Consider the following 20,149-nt stretch of genomic DNA (forward strand, 5'->3'; position numbering starts at 1 on the left):
TCTCTACTAGATGTGGTTTTTATTCAACTCACAGTACATTCTACAGATGCACACGTGTTACATCACCTTAATACAACAGAGTCTTGTAATACCTCCTCTTAAAAATGATGAATTGGTCCTAAAAATATAAAGGAACAAATTTAAAGTCACCAAAACTGTACATTATTAAAAATTCACTTAACACCACATTTGGTTTTCATGTCTTTTTTTTTTTTCTTTTTTGAAAAAACGTCTTGTCCCTTAAAGTGTAATAAGGAACATCAAAGTTTGTTTTCTATCAACGCATTTGAGTTCAGTGTGAGAAACAAGTTTAAATAAAACCTGGACTGTGGAATTATCCTGTCGCCTTCATAGCACATCAACCATGCCGTGCAACATCGTACATTGGCCCTTGTACAGCAAAAACAGAAACAAAAACAACCCAAAAAAAAAAAAAAAAAAACATAAAAAGGAATGCAAGACAGAAAACTAGGCAGGGATGTGCCCAGTGCTTCATTATCAGAACTCCTTTGCAATGCTAGTCTTTAAAATGAGAGGATTTTAGCCTCGCACATAACCACCTTTAGACCTTTCCACCCGTTCAGATGAGCTACAGACAAACATTTGATTTTGTACACGGATGAATCACTCAGTTGCAGTCTTGAAGCTGAAACACTATCTTGTCTTGAGGCAATTTTATAGCATATAAGAGTAAAACTTCAGTGTGAGCTGTGTTATCTAATCGGACTATTTAACAGGTGCTAAAATTGCAGTAGCATCCTCTCAGTTGTGACACAGATCTGGTGCAAATAGCTGATTATTTACTCTTAACAGGAGGGACAGTGAAATATAAGAGTCTAAGCCCAGACTAACTGACCAACATTAAAAAGTCCTCCAGTTTCAGAAACCAGTGTCTTTCACACAGCAGCAGTAGGTGGGTATATGTGTGAAATCATGTGCATGTTGTGTGTTTGTTCGTGTGTTTGTGTGTTGGTGAAAAGTGTTTGTGTGTGCGTGCAAGACTTTAAGTGGAGGTTATACAACGTCTACTCGTGACAGTCCAAAAACAGATTCCTTTTAGTTTAACTGGCCTTTTCATAAATCGTCTAGACATCTCTATAAGGTAATCTGTACACATTCACTACAAGCTATTGCTATTAAATAATCCCAGCTATTGTAATCTTTATATATATTTATATATAGAATATATAATAAAAATATATTGAGCAAAAAAATTACTTCTAGGAATAAGACCACGTTACATTACATTTCCATTGAACAGGTAAGAAATGGCCCAGGCTCTGAAGAGTTTTGATCCATTTTATCATTGAGCGGGTGCTAAGCAGGTCCAGTATGCAGCGGTTAGGCTGCTATAGTGTGATCAGTCCCTGACCTTCAGTATGAGTCTGAGAGCCAAAATACTCAGGGCCTGAGACCGTGTCTTCACCCCACAGCAGGGCTTGACCAAAGGCCTCGCTACGACATGGGGCTTGTGAAAGGATATGACAGGAAAATGCAAACAGGAGATGAGGTGCTGAGGTGAAGATAAGGAGACACGAAAGGAGGAAGGAAAAGTGAAGAGAGACATGTTCTCACTCTCTGTGATGGGGAATGGGTACAAGTTCAAGCCAGTTCAGCTGTGGGCCTTGAAAAGATTCGGCCAGTAGAGGAAACGATAACAGACAAATAGCCAAAATCTATACATATATACCTATACATGAGAGAATACACATAGCTGGAAGAACCTCCAGACAGTCTTAGCAGTATTGGAGAGAGTGTGACTGGGACGGTGACAGCACCAACAGTCTACAGCCCCACCATCAGGGGGAACTTCATAGGCTCCTATTTGTCCTTATTTGAGTAGAACTCCGCCCAGCGGCTCTCAAAGAAACGCCTCATGGAGTGTCCAGCCATTCCCACCTCCGACGTGTCCTCATTGAACAGTTCACAGTTGTTGAAGACCAGGTGAGCGTCCGCCGCAAACTCCTCACAGCTGCAGTACCTGAGGCAAGACGACAGGAGAGAGAGAGAGAGAAGGCCGATGTTTAAAAGTACCAGAGCGGGACAAATTATTCTCAGGAACTGGATGATAGAGTTAGGAAAGGCTGCTGCAAATGGAAGAATGTCATACAGGATGTAACAGGATAGACAAACATTCTCTTGAGTAGGGGATGAATATTTCTTTTATAAATATGTAAGTACAGAACTATCATCCAATCGTAGGGAACATGTAATAAACAAAGCAAACACACCTGGGCAGGGGCAGGGGAAAGAAAATGTATTATCAAGCTGAATTAAGGCCTCAACTTACCAAGTAAAATAAAATAAAAAAAGATTTTCAGTAGATAATAGGAAAAAGCAGGACTAGCAGTAAGTTTACAAAACAATTGGTATGCAACAAGAATTTTTTTTTCTTTTAGGTTAACCGTAACCTTTTTGTGTAAGTAACTTTAAACAGTATTTTGTTGTGTGTAGAGTCTAATTTTTACACGTTTTGCCGGTTTCAGTTAAATATTTAACTGCTTTGGATAGAATTTGGGTGTTTTTTCCTATTTAAGCTACAGTTGTGTAGTTGTTTCTTTGTCAGCTTATTGTTAGTCCTGCTTTTTCCTATTTTCCTATTACTTATAATGGAAAGTTGAGGGGAATTTGCCTTAATAATACTGTATATTGTCTTTCCCCTACCACTTCCCAGGTGTGTTTGTTTATGGCTTTGTTGCTTACTTAGTCCCTACGATATATTAGCAGGCTTTTCAAATTGTCATTTGTTATATGAAATGAAGTTATATTTTAAAATTTAAAAAAAGTCATAAAAAGTTCCAGAGAGGAGGTTTTCCACCTTTTTTCAGGCAACCTGTAATGCAGTGAACCCTGAACTACTGTACTTTAGAGCAAATAAATAAAAGGAGTAAATAATTGTGTATCATGATCTGCTCTCACCCTCCCTGTAGCAGTCTCTCTCTCATTGTTAGGAAGTCCATGGGGTTTTTGATGATGCGGCGGTAGCCTGGCACCAGTCGGGGGTTGACAGGTTCAAGGAATGGCCAGGCATCTGCATGAGCCTCCATCTCCATGAGAATGATCCTGGAGGGAAATAAAATAAAACACATTAATCCATCATAACGCAGCTGCCAAAACAAATGCTGTCCTGTAGACTTAAAATCCTGTTGTTTAACATTAATATGATCATACTGCATGTGAATAACTCATCAGCAACGAAGGTAAGACTCACTCGCAGAAGGTGAGGTCAGGCTGGTTGCGGGTTGTCATGCGACGCCGTTTAGTGCCGCCTCCTTCTCCAGAGTAACGAGCGGATGAGGAAGGTGCCACGGTCTCCTTGTTCCGCGTTGCCATGCCAGAACTACGTCGTGTTGTCATCTCATCTTCAGAGCTGTCGTCTTCATATCTTCTCTTCTTCACCCTGATCCTCATTTTTGACGAGCGCGGAGATTCATCCTCCTCCTGAGAGACAGAGCAAATAAGGAAACAGATTGAGGTAACTGTAGGAACAATGTAGCATATTAAAATCGTTTGGATGGAAACAAATGCTGCAAAATGCTCTTAGATTCATAACAACCCGAGTTTTTCCCTGTAAGTTTTGTTCAATTTGAAGTTGTTTCTTGGTAAAGAATAACAGGACAGGTTCTAACCTTGGCAACGCAGGTAGGACAAAACCAGTCTCCCTCTGGCACCTGGGTGATTTTGGGCCTCAGGCAATACATGTGGCAGCCACGGTCACAGCTGTCACACAGCAGCAGGCACTCATCATTGTCTCCCTTCCTGCAAACCTGGCAAGTCTAGAAAAAAAGAGATCACAGGAAAGAAATCATTATTGTTAAAATAACTTTTTTGTGTTACTTTGTGCAGTGTGCTCCCAAAAAAGTAAGTACACCAGGGCCAAAGAACCATCAAGTGAGATAAAGTTACTCACCACTTTAGTCACAGATCTCTCCCAAGCAATGGCCTTCTCCAGCTGAAGTAAACACAGACAGAGCTGGGGAGCGCTGCGACAGCGATCTAGAGCCTGCCGCCATGTTCGTAGTCGAGAGGTGATTTCACTTTCCAGACTGGAACAAAGGAAAATTATTAGATAATAAAGGTTAAATATACATTATATTTTATATATACATACAGATATAAAAAAACAAAAACAAATGCCAAACCCTGGCCATTCTCCTAACCTAATGACATCCATGGGGTGCTCCTCTCCTGGTGTAGGTGTGAGAGGAGCGAGGCGCATCACTTCAGCTGGGTTCCACAGTGGCTCCTTCAGGTAGCGTCTCTCAATGTTTCGCTCAAGGTTAGCCAGTCGCAGCACAGCCAGGTCCAGAGGGTGTGTGGCGATGCGAGGCAGGCCGGACCACTCCTTTTTTGTTCGCACAATCCAGTCATCGCGTGGGTCAGCATCATGTTCGTAGTATTGGAGGTCATCCCGTGTGGAGTCTGGATCTGGGATTGTGTAGGGCTTAAAAAGGGGTGGAACGAAGATGGAGAGAGTTTAAGTATCAGTCACAGCGATAACTACACAGGAATTATGCATAATGTGTTTTTTCCAAGACTAAAAATTGTGAGGAATTGTTTGATTATGAGTTTTAATGGTTACCTGGAATTCTGCCATTGGTGTCTCTGTGTTAGATTCAGCATCGTTCATTGCGCTCTGAGGAGGTGCCTTGAAGAAAAACAACAGGGAGATATGAGTATGCATGAGCACATCAGCTGTTGTTTAGCTTTTTAAAAATATTGTTACGAGTGAGACACACCTCTCAGCACACGGTCACGGCATGAGCCAAGTCTGCAACTATTTGGTAATTTGTTGCAAATTTTTTAAAAAGTATTTTAACTTGGAGATTTTGACATTAGAAAGATGACAGGAAATAAAGGAAGGGCAATGGGGTATGACTTGAGAAAAGAGATCCCCAGTTGGCACCCAATTTTTTTTTTTTTTTTTCTGCAACTTCCTACTTTTTCAACAACTTTACAAAAATGTATGTTATACCACATATCTTCTGTGCTTCGCTCATCTCTCAGAATCACATTAAAAAGCCACACATCATTATGCCATATCTTGTAATTATTACTGTAGTTATAAATAGTAATCACACTTTCAATTTCATTTTGTCAACTCGAATTGTAGCCGTTGTTTTGACAGTTGGATTAATCAGATGACGCACAATGGTGACACATAAAGAGTGAGGTGATTTCTCACCTTCAGATGGAGGTCAGCAGCAATGACTCGCTGCTCCATGTCCTCCACCCACCGCAGGGCGCTGATGTCAGTCTCCATGGCCTTCTCCTGCACTTGCCACGGCTGCTGCAGAGCCTCCACTAGTGCATCTTTCTCTTCTACCTTTAACTCAAACATTGGGTCTGGCCAGAAACAACATAAGAACAGCTTTGAGGAAAACTCAGGGCAACACGGGAAACTTGCAGAGGGAAATCGCCTCTGGAAATCCACAGATTCACGCACGATGATGACAGAGTTAAAATCATGAGTGACAAATTTCACTACACAACTGAGATGGTCCATTTACTAACACCACTCACCGTTGATAGGTTTGGTGCATATCTCAGCTATGCTCTCCATATGTTTGGCCAAATGCTTATGGAGCACCTTCTCCCTGATGCCTCTTGGATGGAGGGCCTGTAAGGTGTTATATAGTTCTTCTGGATCCTTGATCCACCACCAGCCGCGGACCATTGCTGGAAAAGATAGATATGAGTTACACAGCATGTTAAAAATCAGACAGACACAGATTCTTCTTGCGTTTTCCACTGAGAGCAACACAATAACTAAACATCATATACATTTGTCCTGTACATTTTTGTACACTAAATGGGAGTGGGGATTCATAAACCCCAGGATCAGCTCTGATCTGTCTTATTGTTTAGGAATTGTGAAATGTGGTAGCAGTCAAAACAAATTAAAGGAAACAAATGTATCTCTCAGACTGCTTGCTCAAAATTATGACACTCTTTTTACCCTCTACTTACATGCTGGAATGGGCTTGACCACTAGCTGTGTGAAGTACTGCTGCTCGAGCTCCTGGAACACAGAGTTTGGAGGGCGTCCGCGGCGTTTAGCTGCAGCTCCTCGTGGCCCTCTACGGGCAGGACTACTGCCTCTGCTGCCCCTCCTCCGCCTGCGGCCTGGCCTGGCAGGGATGATAGCAGTGGTCGGAGCAGGAGGAATGGGGGCTGGAAGAAGCTGAGGGAGTGGTGGTGGGGCACCAACAGGAACAGCAGAAGCAGGGGTTGTGGGGGGAATGTCCTGTGATGTTGCTTGGGTCACAGGGTCAGCAGGAGCCAAGCTAGGCAAGAGTGGGTCCGGCTGAGGATTGGGGTGAGATTGTGTATTAATATGCCATACATAATACTTTAAGTGCATTATTATAGCATCATTAAAAGTATCTGTATTGATTTGGGTGGGCAAACCTGCATGAGTGGAGCAGCGAGTGCAGGCAGAGTACTCGGGATCTGAGGGAGGAGTTTCGGGGGTGAGCTGGGTGACGTGGGCATCTGGGGCTCAGTGAGAGAGTTATCGTCACACGGTTGTTTGGGGAGCAGGTTGAACCACTGCCCTTGTTTCTCTGCCATCTGCTTCACACTCTCCTCTGGTCGATTACCCTCTGGAGCTTCCCCTGCTGCTGAACATGTGCCGTTGGTCACTGCTTCCTGTGACTGGCTGAGCCAGTTCTGGAAAGCAGCCTGTGTGAGGTCTTGTGTGCCACTGTTTGGTGATCCCGGCCCTTCTTCACCACCAGACCTGACACTACTTCGACGCCGGCGGCGGATCTTTGCTGTGCGGAGGTGAAGCTCCACTTCTGGTTTGATTTTTCGGGGACGACCACGTCCTCTTGGCCTGCTCATGAGGGATGCAGTGCCAGGAAGTGGGTCATCCTCTGGAGAAAAGGTCTGGGCCTGGGCAGGGGTAGCAGAGGAAGGAGAGGGAGGTAGAGCAGGAGAGGGAGTGGTAGGCATGGGGGTCTCTTCAACTTTGGGCTCCTTTTTGAGGAAGGTGACGGGCACCTCAGCTACAAGGACATCTCCCGAAGCTGCAAGATAGAAATGTGAGGAAAAAGTAGATAATGATGGACAGGCCAAGGGTTTGTAAAGTCTAAAAACTTAAATTTATTCTCAGACTCACTCAAGAGCTCTTCTGGTCCCTCAACTAGAACTCCTCCGAGGTGAGGCAAAGCCAAGTATCTGCGCCTGTAACGGTCCTGGCCCAGCAACATGGCCCGCATGGAATGAGATGACTGTAGAAGCTTTTTACGGAAAAATGCTTGACGCTGTGGAGAGCCGAAGACAGAAGAATATTAAACATAACGCAGCATAAATGTATAAAGCACCGAGTCTGCATAGCATCAGTCTTACCTTGGTTAGCTTATCTATCTGCCTTTCAAGCTCTGGAATGCTGGCATTGGTAGGACTCTCACTCTGTAGCAGGAAAGAATTAAATTAAATGTAGAAATGATCAGGTTCTCATTCTTAAAAAAAAAAACCCATAGCAGATACGCACATCACTGAGTTTGGGCTCTTCTTTGCGTGCACGGCGGTTGCCTCTCTCCAGGACCACACCACTCTCCTCTAGACTGAGGTTCTCTTCCTCAGCCACTCTGGCACTGCGCCTCCTCTCCTCAAAACACAGCTCTTCCTCCGAGCGTCCTGTACGACGTGCTAGCGCCGCCTTCAGTCTAGCACACAGAAAATGAAACAATCAGGATCAACATGTCGTATAGCTCTGTGTTTTGACTGATAAAAGATCTGAGTAATATATCTAATTATTCTGTATTTGAAGAGACAAAACCATGATCTTACTTGCGCAGTTTCCCCTCAATTATCCACTTGTTCTTCCTGTAGGTTGCCATGTTTTCCAATGTGTTGTCAATGTCACTGAAATATAAAAAGCATACATTAATAAAGTAACAAAAATGTGGAAGTAACAAACTTTTAGGTTCAGGGGTGGCCTTAGAATAAATTATTAGTTCTTGGTCTAACCTTGTCACAATGTTACTGCTGTTAAGCTCTTCCACCAGGAAACCCAGGATAGCTGCCTTGGTGTCAGGAGGCAGGGCATGAAATGTTTTGGTCCTCAGTGTGTTGCACACCTCTGTCTCATAACCGTGAGATTCCAAAAAGATGCGAAGTACTTCTGAAACTGTGCTGCGGGTCAGCTCTAACTCAACCAGCTTTTCCCCAAGGATCTTTACAGACTGAAGGTTGGAGTAAAAGAAACAGAGGAAAATGTACATTAAAATCGACAACTTTCTTCATTTGGAATTGCGTGAAGTCCAAGATGAAGTCTTGTTCTGCTTGAACACTACAAAACCCAAAGATATTAAGATTTACTATCACTTACAAAGAAAAACAGCAGATCCTCACATTTATGACGCTCAAACAAGTGAATGTTTGGTAGTTTGGCTTGAAAAAAATGACTTTGCCGATTCATCGATTTAATCGTTTCAGCTCCAATCACATACCTGATAATACGATGGCAGGCCTGGATCATGGAGTGCAGCCTCCACCAGCTTCATCAGTAGGTCCTGGACTTCTCCTTGGCTTTCGCCCAGGCCTAGGAGGCCCTCCTGTAGGGTAGACAGGCTTGGAATGTCCTTGGGTATATTGAGACCGATCACCTTTCCATAGCCATGTAGGAACTCAACCACGGCCAGGCAGTGTGCAAAGGCTGTGCCGGAAAGAACTACACCAGGGATACGGGACAGCTCTGGCAAGGGCTAGTGGAGATAAAATTAAAAGGTCATGATCATGCTGACAAAACCGCTGCAATCGCATATTACCAGAGAGGATCCAAACAGATTGGGTTTAAATTAAAACTTACTTTGTGGTCAGTGAGACACATATCTTCTGTAGGCTTCTTCAGCTCTTCTGCAATCAACTGCTGCCTCTTTCTTTCTTCCAGACGTCTCTGGGCCTGAGCTCTCCTCTCTGCTGCCCTCTTAGCTGACAGAGCAGCTTGAGCTGCCGCCTCTGCCTCTGCCTGAGCTTTAGCCAGAGCCTTTGCCTTACTCCGAGCACCCAGCACCCTCTTACCCTGGGCTATCCTCTCCTCATCCGTCTGCCGTACTGGTGGAGTAGCTTCAGTCTTCACTGACCTTCTGCGGCCTGGCTTCTTCGGCTCTGCAACAGAATCGGATGCCGCCTGTGTGACCTGTGGTGCCGTTGGGTCGGTTAGTTCAGCCTTCACCTCCAGGCCCTTTGCCTCTTGCTCAAGCTGAAACCACAAAGGAAAGAAAGACGGGTGGAGGTTAGGAAGATATGGTGCTAAGAACATTACTAATTAATTGTTTTCCGTTTTTGAGTGTGGAATTTTGTCTGTACCTTGGCTTTCTTTTTTTCCTCTTTCATCTTCTTAATCTTAGCATCCTCCCTTCTCTTCATTCTTGCCTAAAAAATGAACAGCAGCAACAAAATCAATATGAAATATGAACAGCAAATAGTTCAAAATTACAAACAGTATGGACAACATACCTTTCTCTTCATTTTCTTTTTGATTTTTGCAAGTTTCTCCTTTTCCTCCTCTGTAAGAGCTTCTATAAAAAGCAAATACAAACAATTACAGACTTTACAAATTTCTTGAGGTTACATACTAAGTAAACCATTTGTTCTTAGACACATGACCACCATTGGTTAACTGTCAGCCATATTAAACACATCCTAATACACCCATAACTCCTCAACTCAACATCCACTCACCCTTGGCCTCAAGTCGCTTCAACAGCTTCGCGTCAACTTTGCTAAGGAGGTCAATCATCTTGGGTTTGGGAGGTCTACCGGGGCGCCGGGCCTGTCCTCCCTTCAGGCCACGAACTCGGCGGGGTTTCTCTTTATCTGGATTTGGAGGTCGACCTCGCCGGCCAGTGATGGCCATGATCATAGAGGGAACCTCCTCATTAGCCAAGAGCACCCACTTCATACCCTGTAATATATCATAGAGAGCAATGGATCCCTATAATGTCTGCTATACATTTTTGACATGTTTATAATGCCATCAGTTCAACTGAGCTGTAGTTCTGATCCAAACCATTTACTGATAATGATTTCACTGAGAGGTTATAAAATGTATGAAGTTTAGTGTCATGTATAAATAATGCTTAAATAAAAAATGAGCTGAACTTAGCTAAATATACAGACCTCGGGAGTTTCTCTCTCTTCATAGAAGTCTCCAACAGGCATGCGTGGGCTGAAGCTGAAGTGTTCTCTGGTGACCACGCTGTCTGTGTGTCTATTCAAGTACTGAGCAAAGCATTGAGGAAATGACAGGATAGGCAAGAGAGAATGAAAACAAAGGTCATTGTTTTGACAACCCAGTAATCATCTGTTGTGTCTGTCATGAAATGCATGGATTTCAACAACTTAAAAGATCATTTTGGATTTGTTTTTTAGCCGGGAAAATTTACCTTGACTATTTCCGGGAACTGCTTCATCCTTCTTCCACAAGGTGTGTAATACCAGGTTTCACCCTTCATGCGGTTCTCTGTTTTCTTCACGCGAATCTCCCTCTTCCACCTATGGTTCAGAGAGTTCGTTATTACATTCCTGTCATACAGTAGCTTGTCAGACATCAAAGTACAGCAAACAAACTAAAGTTGGAATTACATATAAATACTGTACACATTCCTCCAAACTAAATAAAAAGATTTTAGAAGATTTGAGACTTTGGACTAAAAAAAAAAAAATCTAATTGATTCCTTAACGTATCATATTTCATTCAGATTTCAAGCCTCAATAAGCAGTTAAAGGAATAATTACCCATGCAACAAAGGGAATTGGACCTGCTCCTCCGTTGCAACCCTCCGTCTGTTAGATTCACCTGTTAAGAAAAACAGACATAACCAGGCTCAGCATTAGACTTTCAAACTGTGACATCAAATTTAACAAATTGTCATCACATAATGTGTGACACCCCCCCACAAAACTCTATTAACCTTTTTTGTTACCTGCAGTAGAGCTGTCGTCGTCATTTTCATCAGCATCATCAGCAGTCATTTCGCCTTCTTGTTTAGATGTTTTTACCACATTTCCTTCTTGGTCTTGTTTCTTGACCCTTTTCGCCTTCTTGGGTTTCTCGACTGCTGTGCTAATGGCTGAAGCATTGGCCAGAACAGCTTCAATTGTGGCTGTGATTGAATCAACCTCTTCTGTTGGAGGCCCAGCCTCTCCAGATACAGCTGATGTTTCTTTGACATCCACTTTGAGGGACTTCTTTCTTTTTCTGCCCGTGGCTCCCTCTTCTTTATTGCCTCCTTCTTCTTCAGTCTTGATTTTCTCCCCTTTAGGGGTTCGAACACGGGGCTTCCGCTGGGCCTCCTCAGGAGCTTAAAATAAAAAGGGAAAAAAGACAAAAAAAAAAAAATGATTTCAAGTAAAACTGAATATTTTTTGATGTAACATTATTTTGAAATCAGAATGTTGAATACCTGAGGTTTTAATCCATATTGCCTTTGGCGCTCGAGGTTTTCGTGGTTTCCCTGGGGTTTTCAGATGTCCTCCAGCAGCTGACATAACCTGATCAGTTACTGGTTGGAGTGGGTGTACAGCAGGGCTCTCTGCTGGGGTACTGAAGGCGATGAAGTTCTCATCTCTCATCTTGAAACTCGGCAGAGTTAATGCCTCATTAACAGTGGTCTTAATGCTTATTCGTCCAGCTGAGTCTGGTGTATCCTGTCCTCTGGGTGCCCACTCTGCTTCACGTCCTAATTAAAGATGAAACAATGACACTGAACTGTATCAGCATAAATTACAATTATAGGATAACAACACAGAAAAGGAACAGCTGTATAACTCAATTTGGTGACAATGAAAGGAGCAAAAAAGAAATATAATTTTTTTACAGAGGGAAAGAAGGGGAATACTTTTAAGATAAATCATTCTACATAGTGTATCTCAACTAATAACTATCACTTGTAAACACATGTGATAATAGTTTCCAGGATCATGAACTTTAAGCCTGTACCTTGATGACCAGGCTGAGACTGCACAAACGAGCGCGAGTTGGACACATCATTCGAATCGACAGAGGGCTCTTCCTTCTGAGCGGTGTTGTTTAGCGAAGACTCCAGCATTGATTCCCCAGTGATCTGGCAACTGTTCGTGGTCTCTTCTGCCTCAGAGGTTTCCTCTTCTCTGGTGGAGTCCAGCGTGTCGTCTCTGGAGTCTTCAACAGAGAAGCTGCTGTCTCCAGTGGTGTCAAACATAGTAGATGGTTCCCCTTCGGCATGGGAACTGCTGTCAAACTGAGACGTGCCCTTTCTCAGGTGAAAACTGTTTTCAAAGTGAGTAGAGTCATCTACGCATGAGCTGTCACCATCTAGAGAGGTCTTTTCAAAGACCGAGCTGATTTCAATTCTAGAAGATGTGTCACATGATGAATTGTCATCAAATTCAAAAACAGCATGTGAAGAGTTCTCAAAACTTTCTTCATCGGTCATATGTTCTACCCTTGTACTGTGAAGCTGTGGGGACTTTCTGAGTGGAGTTTGCTCCATCATGGAGTCCTCGGTCTCACAGATGTCACTGACACTGCTTTGCATGGCATGCTTTTCAAAGTCAGTCTGTTTATTCTTAGCCATCTTATCAGAAGCAACTGTGGTCTGCAAAGGTTTCCCAGGAAGATCAGTTTTATGAGTCTCAATCGCTTCCACCTTCTGTGGTGTCCTTATTGTGCATGAATCAATCTGAGGGAGGTGTTCTTCTGGTTTTCCATGTCTTTTATTACTGAAAACTTTTCTGTCCTCGCTATGACCATGGTGCTCTGGCTTGGGAGACAACTGTTTTAGTGCATGAGGAGGAGTGGTGTTAGGTGGAGGCTGCTCGGACTCAGAACTTTGGACCATTCCAGAAGATGTACCCATTGCAGGAGGCACAGACACCAAGGCAGGAGGAGTGGACACAGGTGCAGTCCTAGAGGCTTGAGTGGTTAGAAGAGGTAGGGTAGACAGAGGTTGGACTGTAGGACTTCCATTGGCTGCTAGGGAGGGTAAATTCACCCCTCCTGGTGGTGATGATGCTGCAGAGGCAGTGGAAAGACCAGTGTCTACAGCTGGAGGAGTGTATGTCTGGTGCTGGGCTGTAGGTGCTGGTTCACAAGGTTTACTGCCAACTGAAGGAGTAACTGACACAGACATCGGAGATGGAGATGTTGTTAAACAAGAGCCTGTTGGTGTTGAGGTCGAAGGTCTTGATATTGACATAAGAGATGGAACCAGACCAGCTGATGAGGAGTTTGTACCCACAGATGAAGTGGCAGACATCAGTTTTGGGACTCCAGGCTTTTCATGCTGAGCTCCAGATGTATCGGGAAAGCAGGATAGCTTGGACCCTTGTACCATCTGCTGAAGAGATGAGATGGGTGCAGACACTGAGTAAGAAGACTTGGACACTGTGGCAGGAGGGGAGACAGTTGTATGAGGTCCAGAAGCTGTAGGAGGAAATGCTGATTGATGAGCCACAGACTCCAATGAAGAAGAGACTGGAGGGACCAAGGAAACTGTGGCAGGTCTAGACTCGCTATGAGTCAAAGCTAGGGGTGTAGACAACTTCAGAGGTGATTCCGGCAGGGAGGAGGAAGAGGACCCCGCTGACAGATGCTTGGATCCAGCAGGGGGTATCTCAGTTGCAGCAGAAGGGGGAGGTCTGAGGCCTTGCACCATTAGGGGAGGTGAGGAAAGCCTGGGAGGAGCAGCTGGAGATGGAACAGAGGACACACTGGGAGGTGTTGAGATTTGTGGTGGAGTAGATTCTACATCAGGGGATGCAACTATCGGGGGCCCAGGGGCAGATATGGGAGATCCAGAGACAGCAGAAGCTGCAGAGGACTTGGTTAGAGACACTGACACTGCTGCAGGTGATGGAGAGACAGGGAGCTGAGATGACACAAACTGGGGAGGTGGATTAACGGCTGCATCTCTGACCGGAGAAGCCATCTCTGGACACTGAGCTGCTGGCTGGTCAGAATGCTGTCGATAATCATTTGTAGGTCCCGCATGGGCTGCTGAAGGTTTTGATTGGTAACTGTCAGTTTTGGGGAGCCTCTGGGCAGCAGGTGCCCTTTCATTGCCATTATAGCTTGTGTCTACCTCCTTGACAGCTTCCCTTGTATGCCCTGGAAGAGAATCAAGAAAACAGTCAATACTATGATAAATTCAGAGCGAGGGTGTTGTATACTGAAGCACATGATAGTCACTCTGATACAGTGGCCCTGAGGGTCAAAACCCACCAATTCTTCAGAAAACACAAAATATCAGGTTAGAGAAAGGGCAGGACAACAATTCTGTTTGTGCTTGGAAAGAACCCAAGTCAGTTCAGAGTTTATTCAGTGGTTCTGTTAAAGTGGGTTGGTGCTAGATTAGATCAGCCACAGAGACGCTCTAAACTTTACACTGCTTTGATTGGTTGTTACGCTGTCAGGCAACTGTCAAGTCCCCTAGAGGTTTAACTGGTCAATTGTTCAGATCTTTGGCTTTATTGAAAAAGTTATGCCTTGACAAGTCAATTTCCTGCACTCACTCCTCTCTGCAGTGTCGCTCAGCGTCATTGCACGATTTCCGACTAGAGGTTGTGTGGGACAATTTAATGCCCCGATATGTTGAAAGCATATCGAGAATTAAATCATATAAATGTGCTTTGTTAAAATATTCCCTTTTTGATTTCAATCTCCTCTTCCATCCTTTAAAACTTGGTTTAAAATTTGCGCAAGGACACTGCTGAGAGTAGTACACAATAGAAATAGGAAATGACACAGTTGCCAGGGACTTGAGTTCTGTCCAATCACAAACAAGAGGTTTTGTCCCACCTTTTTCCATAATCTGAAATGTTTGTGTTATGTGAAATGTCGTGTTTTGTGTATTTTCATGTTTTCTTCTGTCATGTTGTGATTTGACCTTCAGGGGCACTGTACTCTGATAATGAATTTTGATATAGAAATAATGATGTTTTATAAATAAAAATGTTCAGTAGGTATTAGCTATCCCTATCAAACAACCTCAGTGAGTTTATTTCAAAAGGTTGTTCACACTGTAGCTCACAGTCAAACAGTGGCATCTGCTGGTTAAATCTTAGCACTACCCAACTATTAAGCACTGGCAGTTAGACTGTTACAGTACTATACATTCATGTTTAAGGTACAACTGGTAGGGTTGCAGACAGAAATTATTTTCATTAATGATTAATCTGCCGATTATTTTCTTGATTAATAGTTAGTCTATAAAATGTCACAAAATAGTGAAAACTGCCCATCACAATTCCAGTGAGTGTAAACTAACATTCAAATGTCTTTTCACACTGAAAGTGCAAAACCCAACAAAGTTCAGTTCACTATAATGTTAGACAAAATCAGCAAATCTCCACATATGAGAGGTTGGAACCAGCAAATGTTTAGCATTTCTGCTTTTAAAAAATGACTAAAATTATTAATTAAATATAAACTAATTATCTTTTAATCATCTACTCGATTAATCAAATAACTAGCATAGATAGCCAACCTAGAAACAAGAAAATATGCCCACTTGGATGAAAAACAAGTTAGCTGTTTTTAGCTAAATAATAATTGTATTTCATTAATATAATTATGTATGATGACATATGAAACTGTAATTAAACTAGGGAGTGCCATGTCAAGTATGTCGAGCTATGTTAAGAATGGCCAAAGAGGAAGAAAACAGTTTGGTTATGAGTTTTGAGTATCACTCACCCAGTGGCATTAAGAAAAGGAGGAACTGCAAGTATCATAAACGCTGTTTGATTTATCAGGAAATAAAAAGTAGGTAGATAGATAGCCACCAGAAATGCAGTACTTTAAAAATGTAGAACGTAAAAATTCTATACACATCTGTATTAGTAATTACTTTCTGTGGAAACTGGGTAAACAAAAAAGGACTGACAGGATCAAATAAGCCATAAATTTTCGAAAAAACATCTACAAGTGTAAAGTGGTCACCTTGCATTACAGAAGACATTCCCATGTTGCTATCCCTGCTGTGGCTCTTGGGTGATCCACTATCCTGCACTGTTGATGGTGACATCATTGGTGCAGAGGTCATCCCCACAGGGAGAGGGCTGCCAGTGCTCCCTCTACCTAAAGTGTGGTGCTGTGGGCTGCCACGTGGAGGAGAAAAATTCTGGGCTGCTGGGGGCATCATCTGGGTCTGGCCTTGAGGCTGCGACTGCTGTGCTAGCTGCTGCTGAGGAGATGGCAGGGTCGTGTGCTGGGGCTGATGCTGGTAGTACGGCATCCCATTAGGCATCATGCCATAATGCTGTGGCTGCTGGTGCTGCTGGTGGTGGTGGTGGCGATGGGAGTGGGGGTGCTGCTGTGACGGTTGATGTGGGGGAGGCTGTAAGGACTGCTGCTGGTGATGCTGTGACGGTGTAATTCCAGGATGTGCCTGACTCTGGTAGGTCCCATACATACTGTGGGAATTATAACCTATCTGCTGTGGGCTAGGGTTACTCCTGTTCCAGTACTGATTCCCAGTAAGAGGGATGTTTGGTGGGCCTGCCACAGGGGGTTGGTGGGAGCTTTCAATACCCCCATTCAGTTGGTACTGTCCATGACCCTGGAAGTGGTGCTGCGACTGAGGCTGCACCATCCCAGGTGTAGGCTGCTTCTGGTGCATCCCGTGCCCAGGAGAGGTGCCCATGCCTGGACTATACTGAGGGTGCCCCCCCCACAAGTAGTCATAGCCCATGCTGCTCTGGTGGTGGTTGCTCATGTGTGGATAAGGAGCTGTTGGTGGGTGGGAACCAGGTACACCGGACCCAAGTACAGTAGTGGCGCCATTCACATTCATCTCGCCATTCAGATCTATTAGATAAAAGAACATTAGACAAGTTAAAAAGGTTACAGTTTGCATTAGTAAAATATTGGGTTTGTTGACTTTAATGCTGAGATAGGTTGGACTATCAAATCAAAAGAATTAGGTCAGGAGGAGGGAGAAGTCTGGGTCTAGTACATGAACAAGTACAAGTACATGAACTTTTCACATTAACACTAATTTTATTTTGCATTCTTACTCAACACATGCTAGAGAATGAAAAAAACACACACAAAAAAAAACAAAAAAAAAAAAAACAACTTACTCTTCCCCTGCTGAGGAAAACTCATTGAGGACCCGTTAGTATAAAGAGAATCCCCTGAGGAGAGTTTCAGTCCTGAGTTTGCTGAGGAGTGGGTGCCATAGTTGAAATGATTATTTGACTCCATCTGTAAAACAAAAACAACATAAATAAATAAATACACAAATTTACACTAATATTCAATGCTCTTCTCCAGTAAACTAGGTAGAGGTTATGCAATTGCTTGAGGTGCATGTTCACGATACTATCATCATAAGAATCACAAATTTATTATTTAATTAATTTTCGTTTATTTTCATGCAATTTTGAGGACACCCGACACTACGTTATACGCACAATTTCCTCCGTGAAATGCCCATCTTTAATGATTTTGCCAACTGCAGCCTTGTGACAGCACCATTTCGCTCCGGCAACAACCGTCAAAATGTCGCAGCCGGCAGCGGAAGATGCCAGGCCCTAGCGAGCCTTAATGGACAACAGGAATATTACGATAGAAGCTCATCATTACCGCTGATGAGGCGCTGCTAACACGAGCAGAGCCTCCCCAATCTACCACGATAGATACACGGCCCAGGCAGCCACACAGTAGCCAAGACCCGGCGGCCTAACAATGAAGGGATTAGCGAGAATATTTCACAGTCACTCCGAGGCCCGAGAAACTGTTCCCACACCGCTCACTGTTCAACACGTCTATGTCCTCGTAACACAAAGTGGCCATCACTGAATATTTGAATTTCTAATTCAACCAGGAAGGCCGTTGCAAAAGCAGGCGTCGCGTTAGCCAAGTCGCGCTGGCTGTGCTCTCAAACAAACAATTCACTTTAAAGCGCTGCTGGTCCGCTGTGCTAACAACTACTACTGTTAACCTTAGATGTAACCCATGTCAAAGGTTGAATTGTCGGTTTACTCTAACGTGAAACACCACACAAAAACATTCCCCGCTTCAGTTCCAAGGTTATTTAGCTAAAGCATCACAATAGAACCTAGCTAACACACGCTAGCTAGATAGCTAACTGATAGCATCTTTAACGTTTACCCGGAGTGAGTACGGTACGTGAGCTGCGATGTTAGCTGATAGCCAGGCAGCAGGTACCGCAAACACGCTGGTTTGGATCCATGATGCCCATCTGCGATGGAAAGCGCCGTGGTTGAAAATAAATATCAACCGGTTCGGTTGAGAGTGGCGAACGTTAACTCACTCAGACTCGCTTGTTAACAGATAGAGGCGTGCTCCCTTTTGTTCATGGGCTAACGTTAGCTAGCAGCCAGATGAAGTTACATTGTTTACGCTACACGCATACAGACAATTTTTGCGAAGCATCATCCTCCTCTACACTGCCACCATCAAAAGTTTCGCTGATATTTCACTTGAAGCTACTCAAACCTTTCGGTCCTTGGATTTCGAAGGTGCAGATGCCTCTAAACCTTCGTCTTAACAGATATGCGGGTGAGGATGGCACAGCGATAAATAATAAACAACTATTCCCTAACCTTTGGGTTTTAAATTAGCAAACATGGCTGGTGTGGTCCAGTGCAGCCATGATCACAGAACAGGGTGAGCAGCGTAAAATTCCCAACAATAACCAGAGACACATCCGGTCACATTTCTTCATGTCGCTTCACAAGAAAACACCCAATAGTAATCATAATGGTGAGAATCATACACTGCTAGGAATTTATTTTTAACAATAAAAAAAAAAAAATGGCCATACGCTACTTTTTGCAGTTTCAGTAAAAGTATCCTCAGCGAAATGTTCTTAAAGTGTCGATAGTAAAATGACTCATTATGCAGGAAGAATGGCCCCTGTCAGATGTTTATTATACAGTTGTATGCAAAACTTTGGGCAAATTGCATATATTTTTTTGATTGATGAAGTCAAAAATAAATACACCCCCATACAGCAAACAGACATTTAAAAACGAGCCTTTCTTCAGCCTTTCTGTTGATGCAGTTATTTTATATGTCATGAACTTTTAGAAAAATAGAGGAAAAAATAAACAGTAATTGTGGCATGTGCAAAACTTTGGACACCCTCCATATCACGGCTTGCAAACGCTTTTTTTTCACAGTTAAGAGTCTTTCTATTCTTGATTTAGGACTTTTCATCCACTCTTCCTGCAGACCACTTGAGGTTCTGAGATATTTTTAGGCTGTCTTTCATGCATGGCATGTTTCAGATCTACTCACAGATTGTCAATGATGTTCAAGTCAGGGGACTACGAGAGCCGTTCCCAAAGCTCCAGCTTGTGTTTCTTGAAGTAGTTCATGGTGGATTTTTAGGTCTGATTTGGATCATTGTCCTTTTGCATCCAGACATTTGCATCGAGAATTTGCTGATATTTCCTGGAATCCATTCTTCCCACTACCTGTGCAATGTTTCCTGTGTTATTGGCTGCCACGCAAGATTAATATCTCCAGCCCGTAGTTTAACAATTGGCAAATGCAGGGTTACTAAATAGTAACTTAGTAGGGTGCCCAAAATTACTGGATTATTATTACTGATGCATTAATATGTAAGCAGCACTTTAACGTGGTGCATGATTTTTATATACTGTTGGGTGGTTTAATTTACTTTATAAAAATACATTCTAGTTTATTTTGCTCATTATAGATACTTAAAATCTTAATCTTCACAGCAAGTAAATGTAGCTGTCAAATAAATGTAATGGAGTAAAAAATCCAATCTCATGTAGCGGAGTAGAATTATAAAGTAGCATAACATGAAAATCAGTCAGGAAAATTTGCCTACAGTACCTCAGAAATGTACTTAAATACCTGAGTAAATGTACATTCCACCACTGTTAAACAGCAGGCGTGGAAAGTAACGAGTATATTCACTCAAGTACTTAAGTAAAATTTTGAGGTATTCGTACTTTACTTGTGAATTTCCATTTGCTTCTACTTTAGACTTCTACTCCACTACGTGCGAGCGGCAAGTATTGTACTTTTTACTCCACCACATTTACATGACAGCTTGAGTTACTAGTTACTTTGAAATATCAGTAATAAAAAATATACTTAATTAATCAGTTGTTATAAATGAATCTATCTATATAAAGTAGTTAAAATTAGCCC

General features: G+C 43.0%; 1 protein-coding gene across 3 annotated transcripts; it reads right to left on the reverse strand.

The window, feature by feature from the left end:
* Window positions 1-18,658, reverse strand: baz2a (bromodomain adjacent to zinc finger domain, 2A). 3 transcript variants are annotated; one of them, XM_040152165.1, is made up of 30 exons: window positions 18,565-18,658; window positions 17,077-17,200; window positions 15,935-16,801; window positions 11,954-14,101; window positions 11,418-11,693; window positions 10,938-11,315; window positions 10,750-10,810; window positions 10,398-10,506; window positions 10,132-10,233; window positions 9,694-9,916; window positions 9,469-9,530; window positions 9,319-9,384; window positions 8,819-9,211; window positions 8,460-8,714; window positions 7,978-8,192; window positions 7,798-7,872; window positions 7,499-7,673; window positions 7,354-7,416; window positions 7,124-7,268; window positions 6,412-7,031; window positions 5,971-6,307; window positions 5,524-5,679; window positions 5,186-5,346; window positions 4,583-4,648; window positions 4,161-4,444; window positions 3,911-4,046; window positions 3,630-3,776; window positions 3,212-3,441; window positions 2,920-3,063; window positions 1-1,981 (listed from the first exon to the last, which is right to left on the reverse strand). In XM_040152165.1, exons 2-30 carry the CDS (start codon window positions 17,198-17,200, stop codon window positions 1,822-1,824), a joined length of 8,178 nt encoding a protein of 2,725 aa, XP_040008099.1. In that variant the 5' UTR covers window positions 18,565-18,658; the 3' UTR covers window positions 1-1,821. The 3 variants fall into 3 exon arrangements, with proteins under 3 accessions (XP_040008099.1, XP_040008098.1, XP_040008100.1); XM_040152164.1 differs by having other exon boundaries at window positions 18,458-18,635; XM_040152166.1 differs by lacking the exon at window positions 18,565-18,658 and adding an exon at window positions 18,110-18,437.
* Between the last annotated feature and the right edge of the window lie 1,491 nt (window positions 18,659-20,149).

This window comes from Xiphias gladius, chromosome 18 (assembly GCF_016859285.1).
Source record: "Xiphias gladius isolate SHS-SW01 ecotype Sanya breed wild chromosome 18, ASM1685928v1, whole genome shotgun sequence".
NCBI lineage: Eukaryota > Metazoa > Chordata > Actinopteri > Istiophoriformes > Xiphiidae > Xiphias > Xiphias gladius.